Source organism: Centrocercus urophasianus, unplaced genomic scaffold, assembly GCF_019232065.1.
Source record: "Centrocercus urophasianus isolate 14NV4802_14NV808 unplaced genomic scaffold, USGS_Curo_1.0 seq_1, whole genome shotgun sequence".
In the NCBI taxonomy this organism is placed as follows: Eukaryota; Metazoa; Chordata; class Aves; order Galliformes; family Phasianidae; genus Centrocercus; species Centrocercus urophasianus.
In genome coordinates this window covers 1933472-1959042 of record NW_024884141.1, presented here as the reverse complement: position 1 = coordinate 1959042, position 25571 = coordinate 1933472, and the positions used below count along the sequence as shown (strand labels likewise).

At 42.7% G+C, this 25571-nt stretch overlaps 1 protein-coding gene across 2 annotated transcripts in view; it reads right to left on the bottom strand.

Moving 5' to 3' along the window:
- Window positions 1-24387, bottom strand: part of TMEM135 (transmembrane protein 135) — a 166416-nt gene extending 142029 nt beyond the window's left edge. The window contains exons 1-3 of one of the 2 annotated variants that reach the window (XM_042810212.1): window positions 24217-24387; window positions 10399-10526; window positions 5556-5648 (exon numbers count right to left, since the gene is read on the bottom strand). In XM_042810212.1, the coding sequence (XP_042666146.1) occupies window positions 5556-5648; window positions 10399-10526; window positions 24217-24357 (362 nt within the window). In that variant the 5' untranslated portion in view covers window positions 24358-24387. The remainder of the gene's footprint in view (window positions 1-5555; window positions 5649-10398; window positions 10527-24216) is intronic. The other variant, XM_042810295.1, reaches the window with a different exon arrangement.
- Between the last annotated feature and the right edge of the window lie 1184 nt (window positions 24388-25571).

Below are 25571 nucleotides of genomic sequence, written 5' to 3'. Positions count from 1 at the left end.
GGTCTTGAACATCTCCAGGGACAGAGTACATATTAACAAGTTTGGATTTGAAAGGAGAATTCTACAAACCGTCCCCCCTCCCCCCCAAAAAAAGAAAAAGTATCAATTTATGTATGTATTTATTTACAACATAGATTTTATTACTACCCTTGTAATGTACTTAGGTTAATGGCAGTTGTGGCTAGGGAGAAGCCCCAGTGAGTGACAGCATGCCATCAGGTTAACGTGCATAAAACTCTAAAAGCACCGCATGGTTCTTCTAGAAATGCTTCCATTCTTTTTCTAAGCAACACGTTTCCAAGAACACAAATACACATGCAGAGGTATCCTCTATTAACACACACTGTTGCACTGCATCACCTTCTATGTACAGATAGAATCATAGAATCCTTAAAGTTGGAAGGGACCTTCAAATGTCATGCAGTCCAACTCCCCTGCAATGAGTCCAGTACATGCAACTTGAAGAAAAAAACACTCGACGTTCTCTACTACAACTTGCTGCCAATAGTAGCCCAGAGCAAGATTTTACAACCAAATTACAAAAGCCCTAAATCTCAGGTTTTATAACACCATCAGTGACACAGCCATACCCGTAGAGACGAGACAGGCGCCACTGTAATGTTAACAGCCCATACATAAACATTTGTTGGCCAGTGGGGTGGTGGGGGCAATCCCAGAAGGGTCTCTTTGGAGCCACCCCACAGCTTACAGGGGAATGTAGTTGCAGTTTCTCTGTCTTAATTGCTTACCAAAGGCAGAAAAAAAGTTAGCTGGGCAGTAAGATAATTAATTTCATTAAAACCGTAACTGTACCCCTTTTAAAGCATCACTTGTAACTCTTAAAACTCTTTAAGAAATTATTTTTTTAAAGCAAGAGTTTAAACAAACTTAAATTAACCATTTAGCTACCAGTAAAATAGAACTTGCAGAACTAGCAGGCTTATGAAAGACTTGGGGAAGCATCACTCTTTTCTTTGCAAAAAATTAATCACAGATGTCTGAAGTAATGGTGCTCACTGAACAGCCAGACTCCTTTGTCTCAGGAATCGGAACGGTACAGCCCAGCCCATCTGGTCACACTTCCAGCAATACACAGGCTGTGGCCAAGTCTCACAGCACATTTCAGCAGCTTCATTCACAACAACTTTAACGAGGAGGCTCAGTTACTTCCTCACCTCCTGGCAGCCCCAGTGTCCCACAGCACAGCAGCGCAGCATCGCTGGGTCTGAGCTGCTCCCACCTCAACAGGGAGCTCCAGGCTTCCTGATAGCGCTTACTAGACATTAAAAAGCTTAGAATTACAAACAGAAGCCAAAGGACATGAGTAAAATAGTTATTTTTCAAAGTTAGAAACCAGCAGAAGTGCTTCTTACAGAGAGCTTGAGACAAACTCAGCAGCAGTAACTGGGGAGTGTGCTCTAAAACGACTCTGAACAGAGACTAATGAGATGAATGTGATGATTCCCTGAGCAGGCTTAATGAAATGAACATACCTGAGCCGCCTCTGCTTCTGGAGAGACACAACAGACCTTTAATATCCAACACTCCAAAATTAAATTCTGGGACAAGAAAACTGCACCTACTTATCACAGAATCATAGAGTGGCCTGGGTTGAAAAGGACCATAACGACCATCCATCCCTGCTATGTGCAGGGTCACCAACCACTATACTAGACTTAATGCAACATGTAAAAAAAGTGAACAAGCAAACCAAAATGTTACTTTCAATACACTTATAATAGTACTGTAAATATTTTATACAGATATTAACACTCACTAATACTATGTTATTATTTTAACAGTTATATCTGAAGAGTAACTAAAATGTTGAAGGAACGGACAAATAAAGTGAATTAGAAGGATGTATATTCTGGTGAACTCAGTACATTTCACCACGAACTTCTTATGTGCACGTCAAAAAGCCATAACATACATAACACTTTATTTCTTTTGGCTTTTATCACATCTATCAGTCACAGAGACAGAAAAGAAGTAAGATGGTAGGACTGACACCAATAACTTAATGGTAAGAAGCTCCAACCCTGTGCACTTCTCAGAACATGAAGCACACACCAGCTATGCAGCTAAGAGTCAGCAGATATTACCTTACAAACTGAGTATTGCTCAGTAATGCGTCCTCCTACTCTAGCAGGCACTCCGTGCTGTAGGGAGCACGAGAAAGGGGCAGAAACTCTGTGTTACCTCCACAGGAGTGGGGCACCAAAGGGTTAGAATATGATCAACACACTAAAAGCAAACCCAAATATTCACAGCTTTTTTCTGTCTACATCCAATTAAAATCTAAGAAATCATTCTTATCAAAGCATTTTCCTTAATCAAAATAATGTGACTCATTTTCTATCACAGAACATTCATACACCCCAATCCCAAGCAACCATCATGATTTACAAGTGGTTTTATTGCTTGCCCTTTCCACAGGCCCCAACAAACTACATCCTTGGCCACAACAGTCATACCATGTACTCAGAAAATAGAATCCACATGGATAAATTCAAGCACAACTTATGTCCTTACAGAAAAATAACAGTATAACACAATGCAGATCACGTTCTGAGTATCTTTGACACTTCTGTTCAATCCCACCTCCTTTTCCCATCACCAATGCCATGAAAATAGCAATGGTTGGATATTAGGAGGAAGTTTTTCACACAGGTTGGTGATGCACTGGAACAGGTTGCCCAAAGAGGCTGTGGATGCCCCATCCCTGGAGGCATTCAAGGCCAGGCTGGATGTGGCTCTGGGCAGCCTGGTCTGGTGGTTGGCGACCTGCACATAGCAGGGGGTTGGAACTGGATGAGCATTGTGGTCCTTTTCAACCCAGGCCATTCTCTGAGTCCATGAAAACTTAAGTTACTTGTTACAAAGACATGAACCATCACCAAACTAGTCCTACAGACCCTTAGAAAACACAGCCCCCTTACAGGTTTATGCTACACAGAGCTGCTCTCTGCAGGACTGCCTGCCCATCTCGTTTTCCCATTATCCTGCAAGACTGGTACACAGGTACAGCAATATTCAACAGCCTGATTTTACAAGCATGCTGTGCAAGCAAATGCCAGTGAGGCACTTAAAATAGGGTCTCCACTTGGGAAGAGATTGAGTGAGTAAATCTGATGGCGCTGCCAGGCACAATTTAAAGGATAAAAGATATATTTATCAACTAAAATCAAGACTTCTCCATACACTTTGTTGAAAGCTACTCTGCAAATGACTAAAAATGGCACCATATCTCCTTGTCCTTTTCTTTCCACCTATCTAAAAGGCTACAGAAGTCCATTACATTTTGATTGTGCCTTTAAGTGAAGCTACCAAACAAACAGTTCTCAAATCAAAGTCCTGTCTCACTGGGTCTGTCAGCAACAGCAGTTCCCACATTGTACAGTCACACACCAAATATTTCCATATTTTTAGCTAATTAAGTTTGCCAATTACTTTTCAATGCCATTCATCTACTTCTGTCATTAGTAACAGTGACTGCTCACATTCAAGCTCCCTTCACAGCAGCAGGTATGTTTCCTGCCCAACAGCACGATCACCTCATTTCCTACAGAACTACATCTAAATTTCCTTCATGTCCCAAACCGTAGTTATTCAGCAAAAGATAAAATACATTTTCTAAATGTTACCAACGCTGGAGGAATAACAGTGCAGTACCTGGGGAGCCCAGAACCAGAAGCAGTAATCCAGATGTGTCCTCAGCAGGGCAGAGCAGCAGGGGAGGATCACCTCCTTGACTTGCTGGCCACACTGATGCTAACAATACCCACGATACCATACACATACATGTTTTATCTACTTTCATTGTTTTCATACAACCCTATTTCAGCTCTTATTGCTTCCAAATCTCAGAAGTGAAATAGGTGCTTGCTAAAGCATTAAAGTTTTCTTGCTTTGCCACCAAGGCTTTTAAAAATTGCCATTTGGCATAATATTTGCTTACAGACTCTCTTTCTGCACTTCAGAAGTTTTCAGTTTGCAAGATCTTCACAGCTGTTCCACTGTCATATAAAAACTCCATATAGTTTGGTCTTACCAGTAGTTATAGCTCTTAGCTCAAGAATATTCTGAAAGCTACAGGAAACTCATAAGTGGGAAGAAATAAGGCTGGTAGTCCATCTAATCTCGTCTAGAAATAGCAGAAGCCTGACGTATGAAGCACTCACATTGTAACAGGTCTGTAAGAAAAGTGATTCTAATTAAAGGTGCAATATGCATTTGCTTGCACTGTAAAATGAAATACTGATGCCAAAACAGTTCCAGAGTCTGAGTAAATACAAAAAGATGCACCAAAGGTATCTGCCCTTTTATGAAGTAACCATAGGAAGAGGAAAACCAATCAGCTGAAAAGGAATAAAAAAAAAAAAAAGTTCAATTTCCTAAATAAATTAATACAGTCATAATTTTGTGATCCTTTTCCTTTATAGCTACTTTCAATAATCCAATTTAGAAGCACCACCACCTTTCCAGAACTTCTTACATATAAAGGAGCATTCTTCAGTTTCCAAAAAACAATAGGTAATATGTTATTTTCAGAGGAGAGAACTCTGTCAGTCTTACTTAAAATTCAGGTTGGGTACTGCTTAACTCCACGACTGAAGTTCAGAGTTAGGGCTTGACAGGTAGGTGACAACACATACATGTATTTGCAGTTATTTTGAAATGACTGCATATGGAATTTTCAGACATTCATAGACATCATAGAAGTCTGCTCACATCATCTCTAGGACTAAAACCTCTTTTTTCTGTAAAGAATAATTTCTTCTACCACACTTTACTACACAGTACCACCTCTACTTCAAATAAAAGGCACACAAACTAGATGACCAAAACATAGAATCACAGAATGGCTTGAGTTGGAAGGGACCTCAAAGATCATGAAGCTCCAACCACCCACCGCAGGCAGAGTTCCCAACCTCCCAGTTTAATACTAGACCAGGCTGCCCAGGGCCACATCCAACCTGGCCTTGAACACCTCCAGGGACAGGGCATCCATCTCATCCCATATTAAATTAAGCATTGTAGTTTCCTTTATTCATGCAAACTACCAATGGCAGTTGCATTTCAAGACATTCAACCTTCACAACCCAGATTTCATCTGCCATTTCTCACAGCCACAGGATAAATGGCAGCTTCCAGCTACCCTTGGATCACTCAGAGCTTTCCTCTCCCAACTCCATGCTCTTCCTAATGAATTTCGTGCTCATAGCTGGCATCGTTTTATGAGCAAAAACCTCTGCTCTCTTTATCATTACATTTCTTTCAGTTTGGATTATTTCAGCTCTTTGAGACATTCAGTCTGCCCTCCATCCCCCATTATCCTATTACTCCTTCATGTTAACAAATAAATAAGTAAGGAACAGATCTTTGGCAAAAAGATTTTTTCACTATAGCCTCCTATACTGAGGCTGCAAAGGATATTAGCTCAAATGGAGAACACTTCAGGATTTGAAGGGAAAAAAGCAACTGAACTGTCAGATGACCAAAACAAGAAATAGTATTATATAATACAGAAAATCCATTAACATGAACTGTACCTGCTTTTCCTTTCGATGAGAATAGCCATATAAGAAGCTGGTAAAGCAGCACCAAAGCCAGGAGACCAAAAGTAGAATTTTCCAAGTAGTTTCCTGAAAATGTAATTTATACATGTGTTACATGCAAAGTAACCACAATATTGATGTACATTTATTTAAAAAGATCGTATTTTACATTCATCAGTGCTTACAGATAAATACTAACTATTGCTTACAGTTGAATAGTTCTTCTCAAAGGGGTTCCCAGAGAGGATACTCTCTCTCTTAACATTACACACCTAAAACTTCATGAGTGCATCCATCTCAATTAAAGGATTACTTTAATTTAAGGAAAGCAATACTTCCAAGAGACGTTTCTGAAAAGCTGCAGGTACTAATTCCAACCTTGCAGCTCCTTTCTCTGCTATTTGTCTGCACACATCTCCTTAGGATGATGTGCCTTGTGGAATGTGGGAATGCAGTCCAGTGAGAAATCAAATCAAATTGTTCTACTATACAACGTGCTCCGAAGACAGATAGGTAAACTGTTGCTAAAAACAGTAAATCACTCACTTATTGTAAGTCAAGGAATTAATTACAGCTGGAACCAAGAGAGAAATCCCAGATCTACTAAGACCAGTGGGAAAGCTCTCACTTTTTGCAACCAGATCTGGTTTTCACTCAGAGTTCACACTATTTCAGCCATAAAAACTCTTCCAAGAGCTGAAAGAAAGAGTTCTTCAAATACAGACATCGTCTAGGAAGATATTTCTATAAATTGGTTGCTGAAAGAATAGGAGAACCAAAACGCTTGTCACAGACAGTGGCCTCCACCACTTGATCTGCTCCAAACACCTGCACCTTCCAACTGACTTGGGCTGAGCACAGAAGTGAGCAACAGTCAGCCAGTCCTGAAATTTGATAAGGAATACACTTTGGTTACACTGTGGCTGATAAGCACTATTATTTGAGGAAAATACAGTGGGGTCTTCCCTTCTAAAAATAAAGCAAAATACAAACATGATTTTCTTATATGAAATTTCACATTGATAGAGAGAACTAAGATTATTCATCACTTCCACCTGGCTTAGATCACTTTCATTCTTGCTGCAGATCAGCCTCATTTCATACTTCTGCTGCTAAAATAACATGAGCAGTGAGCAATGCCAGCTTACGTTCAGAAGAGAAAAAAAAAAGTCAGTGTATCACCAAAACCAGTGATGTAATGAAAATTTCACACACTACTCATTCCCACGGCTGAAAAAGGATGATTCCTCTGGATGACAATGCCAAAGGCTGCAGTAGCTAAAGTTCATTATTAGGACTCTCTTGGAAAGCAGTGACTGTATGAAGTTTCAGAGAAGCCATCTGAAGCATCCTAATAAGTATGAACACATCCTACCAGACACATCTGTTAAATAACAGAACAAATGCCTTTTCTGTGGGAAAAAAAAAAAAAAACAGGAACTTGCTCTGCCTGCATGGATTAGAATCACTCCACGAATGCTACACATTTTCAAGGCCAGGCTGGATGTGGCTCTGGGCAGCCTGGTCTGCTGGTTGGCGATCCTGCACATAGCAGTGCGGTTGAAATTAGAAGACCATTGTGGTCCTTTTCAACCCAGGCCATTCTATCATTCTATGTTCAGTGTGATGAGATTTAGGTAAAAGCAGTATTTTACACAATAAAAGTCACTGAAAATTTAGATGTCCAATCATAAAGTGGAAAATTTAAAGTTCTGCTGGAATAAACGAAAGCAACATTTTATTATTATTTATATGTTTGTTTTTACATAGTTCTTACATAGTCTGAGGCAGCATAATGGAATGAGAAGCCTGTGTTCTCTTCCTAATTATTCATCTAATTTCTCATCGTGAAACTGTACCCAAAGCTGAAAGGCTGGTTGATACACACAGCTGAATTGAACCAAGCAAATTAGTGGAAAGCTGTACGTACACAGATGAACTGAATGACTCTAGCTGCAAGGCTAACTGAGCCACGACTTCATGAGGTGTTGCATTAATTTAATAGAACTGAAAACCTAAAACTCACACCCATCTTTTAACTGTTGTAATGCCTGTCAGTGGAGGAGCGAAGGACTTCTTTCTGAAGCGCAGACAGATGTAGTCTAACTGCATCACCTCAGCAAACAGATTACAGCCACAGCTGAGCTGTCACACATCCGTAACATGGATCACCACCTCCACAGCTCTGCCAATAGAGCAGGCTGCACACATTCACTATTTCACTTCAAGAATGAAAACAAATTTAAAAAGCAGCCAACTTCACTTAGTGATGCCTTTTAGAATGAGAACACCTACCCAGAGCCCACGTCACTGCTGAAACTGAACTTGGATTGTTATGAAATTTTACTCATTAATGAAAAGGAGAGAATATTCAACAATTACTGAAATCATTTAAATTGCATTTTCTTGTCTAAAATATTACACCCTCAGATGTATCTGCAGTTTTTGCAAGTTTTCCTCAGTGGAAAGAAAGGAAATAATACAAGAGCATCAAAACCACACATTAGCACAAGCCAAACATCCCACTGACAATTACATTTCATATTTAGGTCTTTCAATTGCTACTGGGAGAATAAAAGGTATTTTCTACAGAATATAGTATAAAACAGCATGAAGAATCCCTGAGACTTCAGTATATGTACAAAAAAATGAAGTGGTCGCTTTATCCAGGAGATCCTTAACGTGCCTACCAACACATTGCCAGGTGCAAAAATATAAGGAAATACACAACCCTTTGTCAGAGCAAGAATTGTGCAGGTAAATGAGTTAACATGTCCAGCTACAAACCCTTTAACCAGCTGCTCTACTCTAGAATTCCAAGAGCTGACTGCATGGGGACTGCTGGACAACTCTGCCTCTTTGTCACTGCTGCTCCTGCTTTCTAGAAACTCTCCTACTCAAGCACAAAGTCTGCAGGAAATGCTGCATCAGCTCAGAGCTCTGGGAACCTCAGATGTCAATAGAACAAACACACCTCCTTAGAGACTTGAACTTTTTGGGTAAGACAAAAAAAAAAAAAAACAAAGCCACAACAAACCTTGCAGATAAAAAGACAGAAAAATGATACACATCCCATTTCATCTCTTACCATTATCCAGAATCAGACCTAAAGGATCTGGTCTCTAAAGTCTTTTTATGAAAGGTCATAGCTTGACTTCAAAAACATTCAGGCTGCAGTTAAACAACATATATATGGTGTTCTGCTATTTCTTTGATGGATTCAAACATACAGTTTTCTTTACTATGAGAGTGGTGAGGTGCTGGAACATCTCCCTGGAGAGGCTGTGGACGCCCCGTCCCTGGAGGTGTTCAAGGCCAGGTTGGATGGGGCCCTGGGCAGCCTGGTCTGGTATTAAATGTGGAGGTTGGTGGGCCTGGCTGTGGCAGGGAGGTTGGAGCTTCACGATCCTTGAGGTCCCTTCCAACACTGCCATTCTGTGATGCAGTACCAAATGGCATTCTGCACTGGAAAATGAAATTGTTGTTTTCTCTCTGAGAGGCTACTACAGGAAGTTCAACATTTCCCACGTCACACAGTGATTAACTCAAAGAATCAGAAGTTCAAGCAAATACTTCAAATAAAACAACCACCTCACATGGAGTAGTACCAAAAAAGCAGTGAAGTTGCAATTGCACCTCTCCATCCTGTCATCCTGCCATTAGATTAGAGAAGGAAGCTTACACGGCTTAAGCTGCAAGACAACTTAATACTAAGCAAAATCCAAGTGATTAATTAATCTACATTAGGAGCTCAGAAGTAGCTCTTTATAAAGGTATACAACACAAAGTTTCTAAAAATATCATGTATTTAATACTGCTCATTGGTTTGTTCCCACTGGTTTCTCTCTTCATAAGAATTGTTTTCTTGATCATATTCAACTTGTTCAGCTGACTTGTTCACAGAACCTATCCTTGATGACTCCCAAGCATCTCCTTGATTAATTTAGTCCCCAGTTTAAATCCCATCCCTGTGTGAATAGGATAGAATTGCTCTCTTCCTCCCAGTTGATTATTTTGCACTTTTCTCTATCAAGCTTCATATTTTTCCCCTAAAAAATCAAGAGATTTTTCTGAAATGGCTGACTATAAGTTTTGTATTTTCTTATCATAAATAATCTTGCATAATCCCAAAGTAAATTCTTTTTTCCAGATGCTGTAGCTATATATAGAACAAGTTACACTGCAGGAACGTTACTGGCAACTTCTCCCAATTAGGAAAACTGACAATTTATCCCTTTTTTCCCCCCCAATACACTTTAACTACATGATTTACTAATTCCTAGAAGATAGGAAACCATTCCCCTTTAACAATCCTAGAAAGTAATCTTGTCAATTTCAATTCCAGTTGCAATTCGTAATGCTACACTGATCACCAAATCATCACCAAACACAGGCTTGCTCTACAAAGAACAGCAGTTACATTATCAGAAAAATTATGCTTTCCAATCTTGTGACCCACGGTTTGAAAAGTCTGTTTGCATTCAAACATTTTTTGAGAGAAAAATCAGATTTCCTTAGATAACCCTTACAATTCACCTGCATTTCCTGCACCCATGCATTTGGAATCAGTAACAAATGGAGAAGGAAACCATGTGAATATATTGCCTTGTTTGCTGATTTTAAAAACATTTACATAAGCAAGGGGGGGGGGGGGGGGGGGGGAAGGTGCATATTGTGCACAGTCAATTGCAAAAATCAGAAAGCACAGGTGTTGCTGTCTTTCTCCTACCCATTACAAATTGTGTGGTTGTCTTTTCTTTTTTTTTTTTAAGTTACTATTCTATAAGCTAAGAAGTTACATTCCTGTTACATTTAATTTTTAGGACAGTATACCAACCTTAGAATGCAAAAGCAAGCAATATACAAGGTCCCATTTGCTGTCAGAAAGGAAGTTGATTGCAAGATCTCAGGTAGCAGTTTGTGCAAATAATAGTCAAGTTTTCGTTTCCTGAGAATAGCTGCAATCTGAGGGAGGAGGAAGAAAAAAGGGAGGACAAACTTTAATTCAATTAGGTTCTTTCTTGCACATTGTAAAGAAAAAAGAAAAAAGCAAAATGAAATACGCCCATTTAAGTAGTAAATCAAATCTCCTTAAATTTGCTGGTTTTACAAACAATACCACAAAGATTTCCTTTAAACTTGTTCCAGATATTACAGTGTTTATACCAGGAAATACGCCACATAAGCCTAAGTGGAAACTGTGAGAGAGGTTTTACTACCTTGTTACCATTGGCCATAATAGTCAGAAAGGTTGTCTGCCAGATAGCAGAACTTTAAGATGTAATAAACTCACAAAGACTTGTCTTTCAGGCAATTGGAGCACCTCATAACAAAGGCCAGCATACCACTAAGCAATGCACTAAGCGATCCAGATATGGCCCCTACACTGTGCCTACAAAGTGCTGATGCATTTCTAAAGGTTTCTAATCCTACCAAACGACTCCAAGTCCTCCAAAACTTTTTCACTGTTTGCTAAAAGAAGAACACATTCTTGAGAAATTGTATAGAAACGCTACGTGAAAACATCACGTTACGTATGCCTGACGTAGAAACCAGGTTGGATCTGAAAAACAAGCGCTCTCTTGGTCAGCTGAATTTATGTTATGAAGAACTGTTAGATGAAGGCTCAAATATAACACATCCTCAAAATCCTTCTTGTCTACTGAAATCTTGCAACTATTAGAACAAGGAGCCAGATTTTTTCTCAGAAGAGCACAGCTAAGACGAAAGGCAACAGACAATTCAAATTCTGTACACTCAGATTAGACAGAATAAAAAATATTACCCTTTGAGGTGGCTGAATATCTGAATGGACTGCCCTAAAAGGTTGTGGACTCTCCAACACCAGAATCCTCCAAAGCTCAGACCAGGAAATGCCCCAAACACACCCATCCGACTTGTCCTGCCTTGCGCACGAAGCTGGAACCACGTGGCCTCCAAATCTCCATGGTTCCATGAACTTAGAATGCACTGACAGACAGATTTTTGTTTTTAATAGCATTATCATGTTCATCTGCACTGGTTTCTCAAGGACTCTCAAAATAGTCAGAGCTTTCAACCAATGCTTACAGTCGGGAAACTGCAGACAGAAAGAGCTTAAAACTACAAGTGCTGATGAGAACAGCAGGCAGCCTGTTGGTCAGTAGCACCCCTTGAGGACTTGGTTTCTCAATTCAAAGACACGGGGGAAGGAATTGTTCTTCTCAAAACCAGCCCACCTGCACTGAACAGCAAGGTGTTTTAGATACAGAGATAGGATGAGGCGTTTATCTGGATGAGAACCTATGAGATACGGTCTAGTGGCTTGTGGGAGCAAGGGTAATGGGAGGACAGCTGAACTAGATGATCTTGCAGGTCCCTTCCAAACTTGTGATTCTATGATTCTGCTGTAACTAACCATAAGAGAGCTCTGCCAAAATAAGTGCCCAAAACAAAGCCTGAATTAAGGAGAAACATATGCACAAACAGACTTCTGAAAATAGATTAACACACCACTTCATCACATGTCAAGACTGCTTAAGCCATAATAGATTAGGCAACAGTGCAATCCAGATAATCTTTCTGTTGCAAAGTCTTAATGCAGGCTAAACACCAGATTACTTGTTGCCACCTCCTCAGCTATTTCCAGTCTACTGTACAAAGGTTGTGAACATGTGAAACAGAAGAATTTTTTTCTTTCTAAAGAACACAACCTTTGAGCTGAAGCGTAAAGTCTGGTTTCCTCTGAAGAAGCATTTTATACTTTTATATCTCTTTTAAATATACAAAATTTTGAAAATATTGGTATTGTTATAAAGCAGTGTCAAATCAAAAGCTAATGGTTAATTCTGTAGCATCTCCAATAAGTTTTATTTTTACACTAGTTTTTCACTTTCCCTTCTCCTTACTACTCAACTCAAAGGCAGAAAAGAATCAGGAACACCACCACACAGGTCAGGCTGAGGAAACACTGCTTATGATAACTGAAGGAGCTGCACATGTAAAAGCAATGTGGCTTGAGGCATGCACATCAAAAACAGATAATGCCCATCATCTCCACAGTGCTTTACAGACATCAACTACGCTAAATACCACGTACAGCCAAAACCTGACAAAAGCAGGTTACACAGCAAGTTCCTCCCCTTCACCCCACCACTTATAGTGTGATTACGTGGAATGAACACCAGTAATACTTCCAGACTCCACCTTGTATTCCCTTCCAGCTCTCCACAGTTACAAGAAGTACTCTTACAGTTGAAATAGGCAAGAGAGATTCTGAAACATGTCAGCCCATGGCATTTCCTCATTCCCATAGGGATAAACCCCATTTGGGTGATTTGGGAGGTCACTGTGATGAAGGCCAAATGCTTTGTAACAAACGCTCTGCTCAAGGCTTAGCACCAGACAGTAGCAACAGACACCAGCATGGAAGGAAAGGGCTATGAGGAAACCCAGTAGCTACCTCCTTGGCAAGCTTTAACGCCCATGAAGAGAGTGCTAACAGACAGAGCACAAGGTTACACGGCAACCTGTGCTATGTGAGGCACCCTGCAGAGTCAGATCCAAGAAACAGCTGTCTCATTGAAAACACGCTCGCAGATCTCCAGAACTATGGGAGGAAACCTCGTTGCAGTCCAATACAGGAGGGAGACTTATTTTTTACATCATCTGTTAGTAAAACGACAACAGGGAATAGTTTTAAACTAAAAGAAGTTAGGAATAAATTTTACACTCGGGGGCAGTGAGGCCTTGGCACTGCTCCCCAGAGAGCTGTGAGTGCCCCAGCCCTGGAGGTGCTCAAGGCCAGGTTGGATGGGGCCTGGGCAGCCTGAGCTGCTGGGGAGCAACCAGCCCATGGTAGGAGGTTGGGTGGGCTTTTAGATCCCTTCCAACTCAATTTGGAGATTCTATATAAAAGGAGCAGATGAATCCTCAGATTCCTTTACTTGGGTATCTAAGGGAGGTCTGCATCATGACCTTAATGCTGACAGATAAAGTTTGGGATGTTACTCACTATAAGAATGAAGGACTGCAATTCTGAGTCAAGTGACTGTTCCAAACAGTTCGCTATCACGTATCCAAGAGTGGCCTGAAGCAGCTCCCTGCCTCCCAGTGCTCTTCTCTCCTCTCTACAGTTTCTCAGCTACATTCTTTTCTTTTTAAGACAGAGAAGTAGAAAAATTCTTCAATGCTTACAAAACACTGCAGATTTCCAGCGTAAGTAAGAAAGCACAAAGTGAAGAAAAGCTGTATTAGAAAATGCCATGAATGTTTGCCACTGCATGAAACCCTGACACTATATTCCTTCCCTTCGATTTCACACTGCTTGTGCTGCCCCACCTCTCCTCCTAACCACAGTTTACCTGCAATCCAGGGCATGGAAGAATGCACCCCTCATAGCACTACAAGATCATGATTTCATGGAACAAAAAAGATAACAAAATAACCCTTTGCAACACAGTATCACCTTTTCTTTTTTTCTTCTGAAAAATATCAGTAAGAGTGTGGAATAGTTTCACAGATGCTAACAAATAACCCTGACTGTGCTGCTTTCTGACCAGCAGGCACAAGGCAGCTTGTGCTTCTCATCTGCCCACATGCTGCATATCATCCATTTAAAAACGAGTGACAAAGCTGTAAAATCAAAATGTTACCCAGCATACACATCTCTCTAAGGAGGAGATTAGAAAGGGAACAGAAGACCTAACAAAACCAATGCTCACCATATAGCTGATGTTCTATCAATCTCTACTATATAAACCAGTATGGATGTTATTCACATGAAGCCCCTGTTAGGTAACTGCACTTTCTCAAGCAGATTTGCTCTCTGCAGATAAAGAATACTCAAGTTCGAAGTACTTAGTATTAAAGATGTCTTTATTCATCAAGAAGATTCCAGCCCACATAAGAACTTAGCATTTGTGTCATGGCAGAACATAATTTCTTTTAATTTAATTTACAGAATTCAGAGACACCTGGAAAATAATAAAAGAAACTCAATGCCAGAACTGGCGTTGCCTTCTCAGCACAACTTAAGTGTTCTTATGCTATGAGAGAAACTTCACACAGTAGGACAGCCTGCAGATGCAGTCCTATCTGGTCTGTGCAAGCATCTAACAGCACTCACTGCCCAAGGCCCTTACTAGCAGCTGGGCTGCATGCTGGCACAGCTCTAGAGATGGCATACACAGCTCAGCTTTCCCAACAGTTTTGCACTCTCAGCTTCTAAAGTAGCCCAGCAGTGAATCTCATCTGTCTCAGTCCCCTATAAGAAGCACTCTTCTAGATGCACAAACAACAACCAAGAGCAAAAAGGAATTTAAAACAAGTCATGCACTGTCACAGGGAAGATGTCCAGAGCTTTCAGAACTTTGCAATTTCCCTCTTTGCATCCACATATTATGGTTCTTGATCTCCTTTCAGATTCAGAAAATACAGATATTTCCAGATTAGAAACAGGAAACATATGGGAATCTGGGTGAAACTCTGATCACAGCACTTCAGACCTCAGACAGCTAAACTTGTGCATTCACAGTAAGACAAGTAACACCCACACAGCAGTAACAAGTCAGTGTGATGAAATACGCCTGTATTCCTGATTCCTGTCGTGTGCCACTTCTGCCCTACAGCCATGTGCTGAAAGAAGGCTGGGGCAGAACCAGACCTGTCAGGCTGACTTCCAGGGAAAACATTCCTGGTCCCAAATAAGACAATTAGTTTGATACTATGCACGTCATCAGCTGAATAAGTTGAGTCACCATCCCTGAACGTGTTTAAAAACCATTTGGATGTGGTGCTTGGGGACATGACTTAGCGGAGGGTTGTTAGTTAGGGTAGTATGCTGAGGTTGTGGTTGGACTTGATGGTCTTTTCCAACCCTGAGCAATTCTATGATTCTATGGACTACAGGCAGCACCAGCTTGACTCAATGCATGTGCTGATCAACATACACACACTGATGGATTCTGTGGTAGACTAAAAAACAGTGAAATTGCATCAGCTCTGCTGTGTGAGTACAGTATTATTTGTTCATCTCTTTCAAGCCACCACTTTTTTTAGGTTTGCACAAACTTTATGTTTAAGAATGTAACCCCCTCCATCAAACCTTAGTGAGCAGGATGTCCCATCCCTGGAGGCATTCAAGGCCAGGCTGGATGTGGCTCTGGGCAGCCTGGTCTGGTGGTTGGCGACCCTGCACTTAGCAAAGGGTTGGAACTGGATGAGCATTGTAGCCCTTTTCAACCCCGGCTACTCTATGATTCTATGAACTTAGCCCAGCATGCAACACTGACTGATGGAAACTGAAAAAAGCAGAATCATTTCTATCTCATTCCTTCACAAGCACCACTAAAACTGAGCACATGATAACAAACACACACACAAAAAAAAAAAGAACTACAGAACTACTGCGACACCTAGCCACATCTCCAGGCACAAAGCTCCATGACTTATATCACAGTAGCTATCTAGCATGCAAATGTAGAGACTACCAATAATGCTGTGCAGATGGTTTATATAATATATATGCAGCAAATCATTAACAAGCTAGGAAAACTGTCACAGCACAAGTCATGCAAATGGACCCTTAGAGATGATCCAGCCCCACTGCTCAATCTCTTCAGGGCTAAACCACTTTATTGAGGGCGCTGTGTTATGTTTCTTGAGCACTGACATCAACCACCTCTCCAGCAAGCCGTTCCAGTGCCTGCTCGCCCTTATGATAAAGATATTTTTCTTAATGCCCAGACTGACTTTCCCCAGTACAACTCCGTGCCATTTCTACACCCACCATCAGGTTCCCTGAGCAGAGCCTGGCACCTTCCTGCTTCACCTCCTTAGGGATTTCTGGAGAAAACTGAAAGCAAAGCAACTCTCAACATTTAAAACGGTTAAGAAAATGTCTCATACCACAAAGATGTCAGATTTGTTTCAAAGCTATATTTGAATATATTAAATACACATGTGCTTAACATTCTACGTTTTCACAGTCCCGTATGAATTTTCTAAGGACATTATTCCCTTGCTTTAAAAATGATTTTTAAGCACTTTGGAATGACTTAATCTCAAAATGCCCTCAGGTAACATTTGTGTTTCGAAATACACTGTTGTCTAAACCAGCAATTTGTTCCCAGTGACTCTTCTTAAACATTCAGATCTCGTGTTCCTCAATTAGCTGGTACCACCCTGATTTCACAGATAAAAAAAAGTGAGGCTTCATAATATCACAAGTCAGCTCCTGCAGTACCACAAAGAGGACTGTGTTCCCCTGCTCTGCCCCCCAACTTCCTTCCTCTGTGCCTTGAGAGATGTTGTACAAGGATTAGCATGAGGGGTGTGGCTTGTTTTGTCGTGTTTAGGTTTGGTTTGTTTTAAACTTCGCACATTTGCACCCAAGTTAAAAAATAGAAACGAACAGGAGAATTCATGTACTCTCTGAACATCCAGATTACCTTCAGTTCTGGCATCACTCTCAATTCACAGAGAACAGATGTACACCTGCTTGACAGAAGCCTCTTCGCCAGGTTTGCTGCTTCCCAGTGCCTGTGCTGAGTTCATTGCTCTGTCAAGGCTGGGACCTCTCGCTATCACTGCAGTGCAGGCTCCACGCCACCCTTGTACCTTTGAGCTTCAGCTCCTCGATGCAGCTGAATTCCTTGCTGATTCTTCTGAAATGATTGCACTTTTCCCCACTGAAATAAGCATCTCACCAAAAGACTTTTTTGGTTTATTTTAGTTTTATGAAAAAATGTTACTAGTCTGCCCTAAAAGCTGCCTGAACAGACCGGAATGATCGCAGCCCGGAATGAAGATGTTGCAATCAGGCTCTTTCTTTAGTAACATTTAAACTAATTTTAGTCATAATTAAAGTGGCTTCCAGAAGAACCTGAAAGCAAGAACGCGCTGACCTGCAGGTCCCTCAGAACATAGTGCAGAACTGAGATGATCAGATATGCCAGCACATGATTACAGCATCAGGCTATGCCATAAACAAATCCCATTTCTTGATGGGCCTCATAGGCAGAAACATGTTACAGGGTAACGCTAACAGCCTTCTGAGGCTCCCCACCCTACCTCCAATACACAATCATGCACAGCACAAACAACATCGATGTCTGTGCCTATATGGACTGACAAAGCAGCATCTGTTTGGTGCTTGCTAACTCCAGGCTTGGCTCAGAATGAATCCAAACAGCTCTCCCTACGAGATACCACGGTTGAAGCAGGGCTGGAGTGAGGCATGGCTGGCAGGCACCAGCTGCCTTTAGGCTGGGCTATGGCCCTATCTCATAGGGTGTAGGTACAGCCAGGAAAATTACGCATCAGGCTGTAAAAGGAAGGAGGGAGCCTGGCTTAAATTAAGCAGGGACAGATGGCCAGGTCAGGAGAATGATAAGGGGAAGGACACAAACAACTCTGCCATCTCACAAGCAAGAAGTCAGAAGAATTAGCTTCACTGCAAAGTAGAGATCAAACCATTTTTATCTTATGAAAGGAAATGTTACTATCACTGGTTACACCACTTCATATTATTGATTAAGCATTTCCATCTACTGGAACATGCACCATCAAACAACATATGTGAAAAACATTCAACCCCTCAGGAAACAGAGGACTTTGCTCTGACACGTGTAATGAATGGCAGGCTTCCCACGTGAAATCAACGGGAACCAAGGGCAACACAGGCCAAGACAACTCAGACCTGATAATGCAGGCACTCACAGCTGGACCCTTCATCCCTCTCCCCAGCCTGATACAAGCTAACAGAGCTCTTAGGGCTGGTCCAGAAGAGAGCCACTAAGATGATCAGAGGGCTGGAGCACCTCTCCTGTGAGGAAAGGGTGAGGGAACTGGGATTGTTTCTCTTGGAGAAGAGAAGGCTCTGAGGAGACCTCATTGTGGCCATCCAATATTTGAAGACAGCATGTAAACAGGAAGGGGGAAAGGCTGTTTGTGAGTGTGGACAGAGATAGGACAAGGGGGAATGGTTTTAAACTGAGACAGGGGAGATTCAGGTTAGATATTAGGAGGAAGTTTTTCACATAGGTTGGTGACACACTGGAACAGGCTGCCCAAGGAGGCTGTGGATGCCCCATCCCTGGAGGCATCCAAGGCCAGGCTGGATGTGGCTCTGGGCAGCCTGGTCTGGTGGCTGATGACCCTGCACATAGCAGGGGGTTGGAACTGGATGAGCATTGTGGTCCTTTTCAACCCAGCCCTTCTGTGATTCTAATCATGACCTCATTTTCTTCTCCTAATCCTAATTTCTGGGAAAAGCCCGAATTGTTCAATTTTGAACACACAATGTTACATCTCCAATTTATTTATTTTTAATCTTTATCTAATCTTAAGGAGCTTTGGAGATAAAGCACATCAACTTGAAGGTCTTTAGCAAAATTTTCTTAAAAGATCAAGGCAGACAAGTTTTAAACAAGTCTACATTTATAGGTGGTTGCTTTGTTGTTTTTTGTTTGTTTTTTAAGATTGGAGGTCAGCAATTTTTAACTTTTTCCCTTACCTCCTTTCATCTGGGAGCCTCAATAAATGCTGTAACTACTGACAATGACGCTTCAGAACCTTCCTGGTGAGATATGAATCAATAAGTTCAGTACCTGTTATATCTTACTCTTCTGGAGTTACTAAGTTTCTCTTCTGTTGCACAGCATGGCAGTAATGGGCCTCAAGTTGCACCAGTGGAGGTTCAGGTTGGATATTAGGAAAAAAATTCTGCTCAGAAAGAGCAGGGAGGTATTGGAGCAGGCTGCCCAGGAAGGTGATGGAGGATATCCCTGAAAGTGTTCATGTAATATGGAGATGCAGCACTGAGGGACAAGGTTAGTGGGCATGGTGGGGATGGGTCCATGGTTGGACAGGATGATCTCAGTGGTCTTTTCCAACCTTAATGATTCAATGGTTCAAAATAAGGACTGAAGAGAAACATCACATCCTGGCCGGCTGATCAGGACAGCTTACAAAAGATGCAGGTTTGCACTGTACAGGCTAAGTAAGACTTGGATCTAAAGAATTCCCCTAAGAGTTCAGCCAGACGCTCTGTTGTTCAGCCAACACACGGAAGGCATCTCTCTCTTTTGGGAAAGGCATGAGCACCTAAAATACAAGATCACAACTGAGAGCAGCTGCTATGATCAATTGGTTGAATTTGGAGATGTACATCCAGGCTGGATGTGGCTCTGGGCAGCCTGGGCTGGTGGTTGGTGACCCTGCCCATGGCAGGGGTTGAAACTACATGATCTCTGAGGTCCTTTTCAACCCAGGCCATTCTATGATTCTATGATCCAAAGAAAGCAAACCTCTCAGAAGAGCTACACAAAGGAATGCTTCGCTTGTAAAATGTAAGCAGTCTTAATTACAAAACAAGCATTCTTGCCAGCCACTTTATGTCCAAAATGGTAGCGACACCAAATACCCATCATAACCTCCGAATTCTTCAGCTTGCCACCTTCTTACCCTCTCATTCTGTCTGCACACAGCAGCTTGACTCAAGTGGTCTCTAATCCTAAAACCTCACCAGTTATTTTCATGACGTTACAGAGGATTAGTGGCTCAAAAAATAAAAATTAACTTAACTCTGAATACATAATAAAATGTCAAAATATCACCTATAAACTCAGGACTTGATGACTTAGATATTTTGCATGAAAGAAATTCCGTTCCAGAGGAATCTGCAGCTCACATCAACCCATCAGGGTGTTTAGAAATGACCTTTATATCCAAACGTGGCTCCATTTGAGCCAAAGTGCAGACACATAAGGAGCAGTAGGACATGGCTGACATTTTTCAAGAAGGTATTTCAGGTTGCTCAGGTATTCAGGTATCTCTGGATCTAAAAGGTTTTACAGGTTACGTGGGTGCTTCCAACCAAACAAAGCCACCAGCCAGATGTACATCTCCACCCAAATACCACATTACTGTGCAGTGTATGAATGCCAGGAAGATCCATTCTCCTGAAGGATACTATCACTTAATGAAGAACCAAGATAAGTAATAGCTCAGCCTTCATTTTATTAAGGAATAATACAGACACAAATGGTTCTGTAGGCGCATCACTGGTGGATAGATGGGTAAAGAGACAGGTAAGCAGCAGTGTTTACACACACACAGACTGCAACCCTACACACAACATAAACCCACATTGTCTTCTGATCTCTTCTGGAGAGTGGCCCAATCCACAGCACTTGGAGCAGCAATGCTTACCGAGATGTCCTAAAAACGTAGTGCACAGAACTGATCCAGCTACTCAGCCCCAAAAAACATCACCACAATTACGAAAACTTCCTTCGCATAAATATTTGTTAAAGAAAAAATTAACAAGGACAACACGTGGAAAACTATTTTAGCATCACTTTCCTCATAGAAACAACCTTAAAAAAGTTCAAGCGTTGAAAATGAAAAGCACAAACTCTGTCAACTCAGAGGGAAGCTATACTACAGCATTCTAACCGAGAATGTAAAGAACCATAACACACAACAGCAGCTCGTACATGCTTTCACCACAGAGTTCTCCTAAACAAAATTCTCATACAACTCGACTCCTATTTACTTTAATGGCAGTACAATTAACTGCACGTTGTGGAACACATACATAGCTTGTCATTGATAATGAATTACTTGAGTACATCATGGAATGCTCTTTAGGACACCAAAATCATTTTTGAGGTTGTAGTGAAGCAATACAAATATTTCAAATAATACTCCACCTTCCCTGCATCGTTCATCACGAGCGCCCATCCCGTGCAGCAGCAGGGCCCATTTTCCCCAATCTTCCCTTTGCTACTGATGCATTTGAAGCAGCCCTTCCTGCAGGCATTGACATTCCTTGCCAGATTTAACACCCAATGAGCCTTACCTCATACCAACCCTCCCAGAGAGGGAGAATCTTCCTTTCTCTTTGCTTTCAAACACCCTCCCTATTACTAAAGCTTTGCAAGCTGACCCAAGCACCTCGAAAACAAATAAAGGACCACTGGATCACTGGCTACATCTACAAATGAGTGTATGGTTACTAAGTATACTCTCAGGGAGGGACATTTCCACTTAGATACAAAATCTACTTTTGCTAAAGCAATCAACTAATCCTAGGGTGAAAACAACGTCCATGAAAGTATGATCTAAAGACTATTTTGCCAAGTCAAAAAATACAGAAGCTCTGTTATATATTAACAGGAACAAGAAAAAAACCACCACTGAACAGCAGCATTTCGAAGCAAAGACTTCTCATAGTTATGTACTGAGAGTTGCTCATCAAACAGCAATATCACGTAAATTATGCTCCATCAGTCTCTCATCAACACAAGAGCACCCAAACTTTTAAGAGGTGTGGGGTGTAGATGTTATGAGTTTGGACTCCAGACTGTGACTGTCCCTAACCACATGTCCTTCTCTCCCAGAATGACCTCTGGCAATGGCTTCTCATCCATTCATACTGATTCATTTCCACACAAGCTGTTGAGAACAAACTCTTTCATCTACTTGCCTTGGTTATTTGCGTATGGCAACAGAAGGAACAAACAAGCAGAACAGAAGTGGAAACTTCTTGATGCTGTGCTGTTAGACTGGGACTAAGCAGTACCAGCAACACTCCGAACATCCACTGACAGGACTACAAAGATTAAGCAATTTGAATTCACTCTACCACGTGACTCTAAATGTAGGACAGAACGTTTGTGCTGTGCAACCACGATATTTCACTTACAAATACAAGGTTTTCAAATACAGCTTTAAGTCCAACAAAGAATCACTTCAGGGATGACTCTTAATTCAGCAGTGCTCTTTCCCTGCCAAGCTACTTAATGTGCAAGGCTTCTCCTTCATTCTCCACAGTTGCACCCTTTCAGTTTTCACCTGCTGCTGGTTCTGGTGCTCATCAAAACCCTCCTAAGGGGCCAATTCAATTCGTTAATGCAGCTGAAAATTCAGCCTCGCTACAGGCAGGAGACAAAGCTCTTTTTGGGTTAGTGAATGAATTATTGTAGCTCTTTTTGAGCAGATTCAAAGTCCAAGACCACACAGAGTACAGTTACACACCTGTGAGCAAAGGAAGGCAAATTTTTCCTCCCTCTTTAAGTAGCAACAAGATTTTAGAGCAACTGAGGTTTAGAGGAGCTTTCCTCCAAACCCACTGTTGCAGGAAATGTAACATAGGTACGAGCAGGAACCTACTTACCAGGTTTGGCTGCTGGAGAACTCTGATTTAACTACAGTGCTCTTTAAGCTGCTTTATCTTTAGCCAGACTGAATAACCACTGGATGGATAACCACTACATAGCTAACTTCAGGTCTGTTCTCTGCTACTTACAAGTACTCATGCCCCTGCATGGCAAACTGCTTCAGGAAATTGACTTGGAGGAAAAATTACTGAAGGAAGGTGGGGAGGTAGAGAAGAGGACACGTCCTTGGTATTGGCTTCCTGTTCCAGCCCAGCATACACTCACATAAACAGTGGCAACTTCTGTTTGTGCCAGTTCAGCCTGAAAACATTCACGGCCAGACATGACAACTATTTAAGACCACAGTGCTACCAAATAGCCATTAAGTTTCCTTAGCATGCCATTTGATGCTCTCACAATTTTCATTCAATGGGAGCTTAAAGTAATCACGCCAGGACTGCAGCGGTTCCACTCTTTGCCTTCTATTTTATGTCTTGATATCTTTATAACACCAGCACTGGCACAGACCAGGAGAAAGGGGAGGTTTAGGTTGGATATCAGGAAAAACTTATTTTACTAAAAGAGTTGATAAACACTGGAATAGGCTCCCCAGGGAGGTGATTGAGTCACCATCCCTGGACGTGTTTAAAAACCATTTGGATGTGGTGCTCAGGGACACAATTTAGCAGAGGGTTGTTAGGGTAGCATGGTTAGGTTGTGTTTGGACTCCATGATCTTTAAGGTCTTTTCCAACCTAAGCAACTTCACGATTCTATGACTCAGTGACCTGCTTTACTTTGCTCCAGACTCCACTTGCAGCCAGCTCACTGCTCAGCCCTGTGAGCACCGTTACAGCCGGAACACGGAGGTGGGGACAGCAAAATACCTGCAGCGCTTTCAGCTTAGATCAGCTTTCAGGATATGTTTACTCAGATGGATGCAAACAGTTGCCAACTCCTCTACCTACACCCTAACTTGCTGGACACAAGCCAGCCGCAATGGAGATGATATAACTGAGCCTAATTGCACGCCCAGACCAAAATACCTCACCTGTAGGATACTCTCTGACTACTTCATCTCCTCTAAGCCTTAATATATTCCTTCAGCCTTGTTTCTTTATTACACAGTGGAACCTCCTTGATTCTAAGGCACTGATTAGCCACGATTCCATCCCCAAGGTGCCACCACCAGCACCACGCGCGTGGTGCACTTACTGCTGCCAAAGACATAACTCTAACCTGCTGGGCACATTGTTGTTCCCTATTTCAAGCCTCACCACTCCAGGAAATGCTGAAAATAGCACACCCAGCGTCCTCCTCACCCAGCTCACCCATCCCACAGCCCTTATTACCACCACCCCGCGCCATCTCCTCCCCAGAACGCTCCTCTATGCCCTTCACCCTCACACCTCTCAGCCCACAGAGCCCACCGTGACACCCCCACCCTTCCCAAACACCTCCTCCTCCTCCCCCCTTCCCTCATAACCCACCCCCAAGCCGACCACCACCCACCAGGTACAGAGTGCCGTAGATGCGGAGGGATTCGGCCAGCGCACTCTGGGTGACATGCAGGACGGCGACGGAGCAGCGCGGGTGCCAGGTGTGCCCGATCTCGTAGCAGCTGTGGGGGATGGACTTGCTCAGCGCCGCCATCTTGCCGCGCGCGAGAGGATGAAGGGAGGTGGGGGGGGGGGGACGGCGAGCGCGCGCGCGCGCGCCCGCCGCGTCACCGCCGATGCGGGAGAAAGGTCGCGCGGGGCGCTACCGGCGGCGGGGTTACTCGCGGGCAACTGCGGCCGCTTCCACCCCCCCTCCCAGCCGGGCTCGCGTGAGGCCCGCAGCCAATCCGCGGCGCCGGGGGGCGGGGGTAAGGCTAGCGGCTGCTGAGCGTGGAGGCGGGTTGGGAAGCGATGGCGGCGGGGCGAGGGGAGTTAGTGAGCTGAAGAGGGAGATCGCAAACTCTGGGGATGGGTTAAGAATTGATTTATTGATGGGGAAGGGGGAGTTTAAATGGATGTTGGAGTGGGGAACTGTAAATAGGTGAAAGCTTGCAAACCACCGTGGAGATGGAGTTGCTGCAAAATGGGCGACTGCAAAACGGTGGAAGGTGGCAAACTGGGGAGGGGGAACTGGAAATAGGTGGGCGTTGCGAATAAGGATAGATAGGGGGTATCGCAAACCGATGGGGGCGTTGCAGACCGATGAGGGGTTGTAAATAATGGGGTAGAAGGATTGCAGACTGAGGAGGAGAATTGCAGATAGATGGGGGAATAGCAAATCAGGGGTGTGTGTGCAGTCCTGGGAGTGCTGGGAGGAGTCTCACTGATGGGAGCATCTGCACCTGAGTGCATCAGTGTCTGGGAAAGCGAATGGGGGGGAGGGGGAACTTCTGGGATCTGGGGTTGCTTAAAGCTTCGGGGTCACAGAATCACAGAATGGCCTGGGTTGGAAGGGACCTCAAGGATCATGAATCTCCAACCCCCCTGTCACATGCAGGGCAACCAACCTCCACATTTAATACGAGACCAGGCTGCCCAGGGCCCCATCCAACCTGGCCTTGAACACCTCTAGGGATGGATGGGGCACCCACAACCTCTCTGCAGCTGTTCCAGCACCTCACCATGCTCTCTGTAAAGAACTTCCCCCTGACATCCAACCTAAATCTCTCCTCCCTCAACTTAAAACCATTTCCCCTCGTCCTGCAGTTATCAACCCTTTCAAAGAGTTGATTCCCCTCCCCTCTGTAGGCTCCCTTTAAGTATTGAAATGCTGCAGTTGAGGTCACCCCGCAGCCTTGTAAGTTGGGCTACGGAATCTTGGAGGGCAGGAGTGGTTCTGCAGCCAGGTCAGCTGCAGCCCTGGCACGT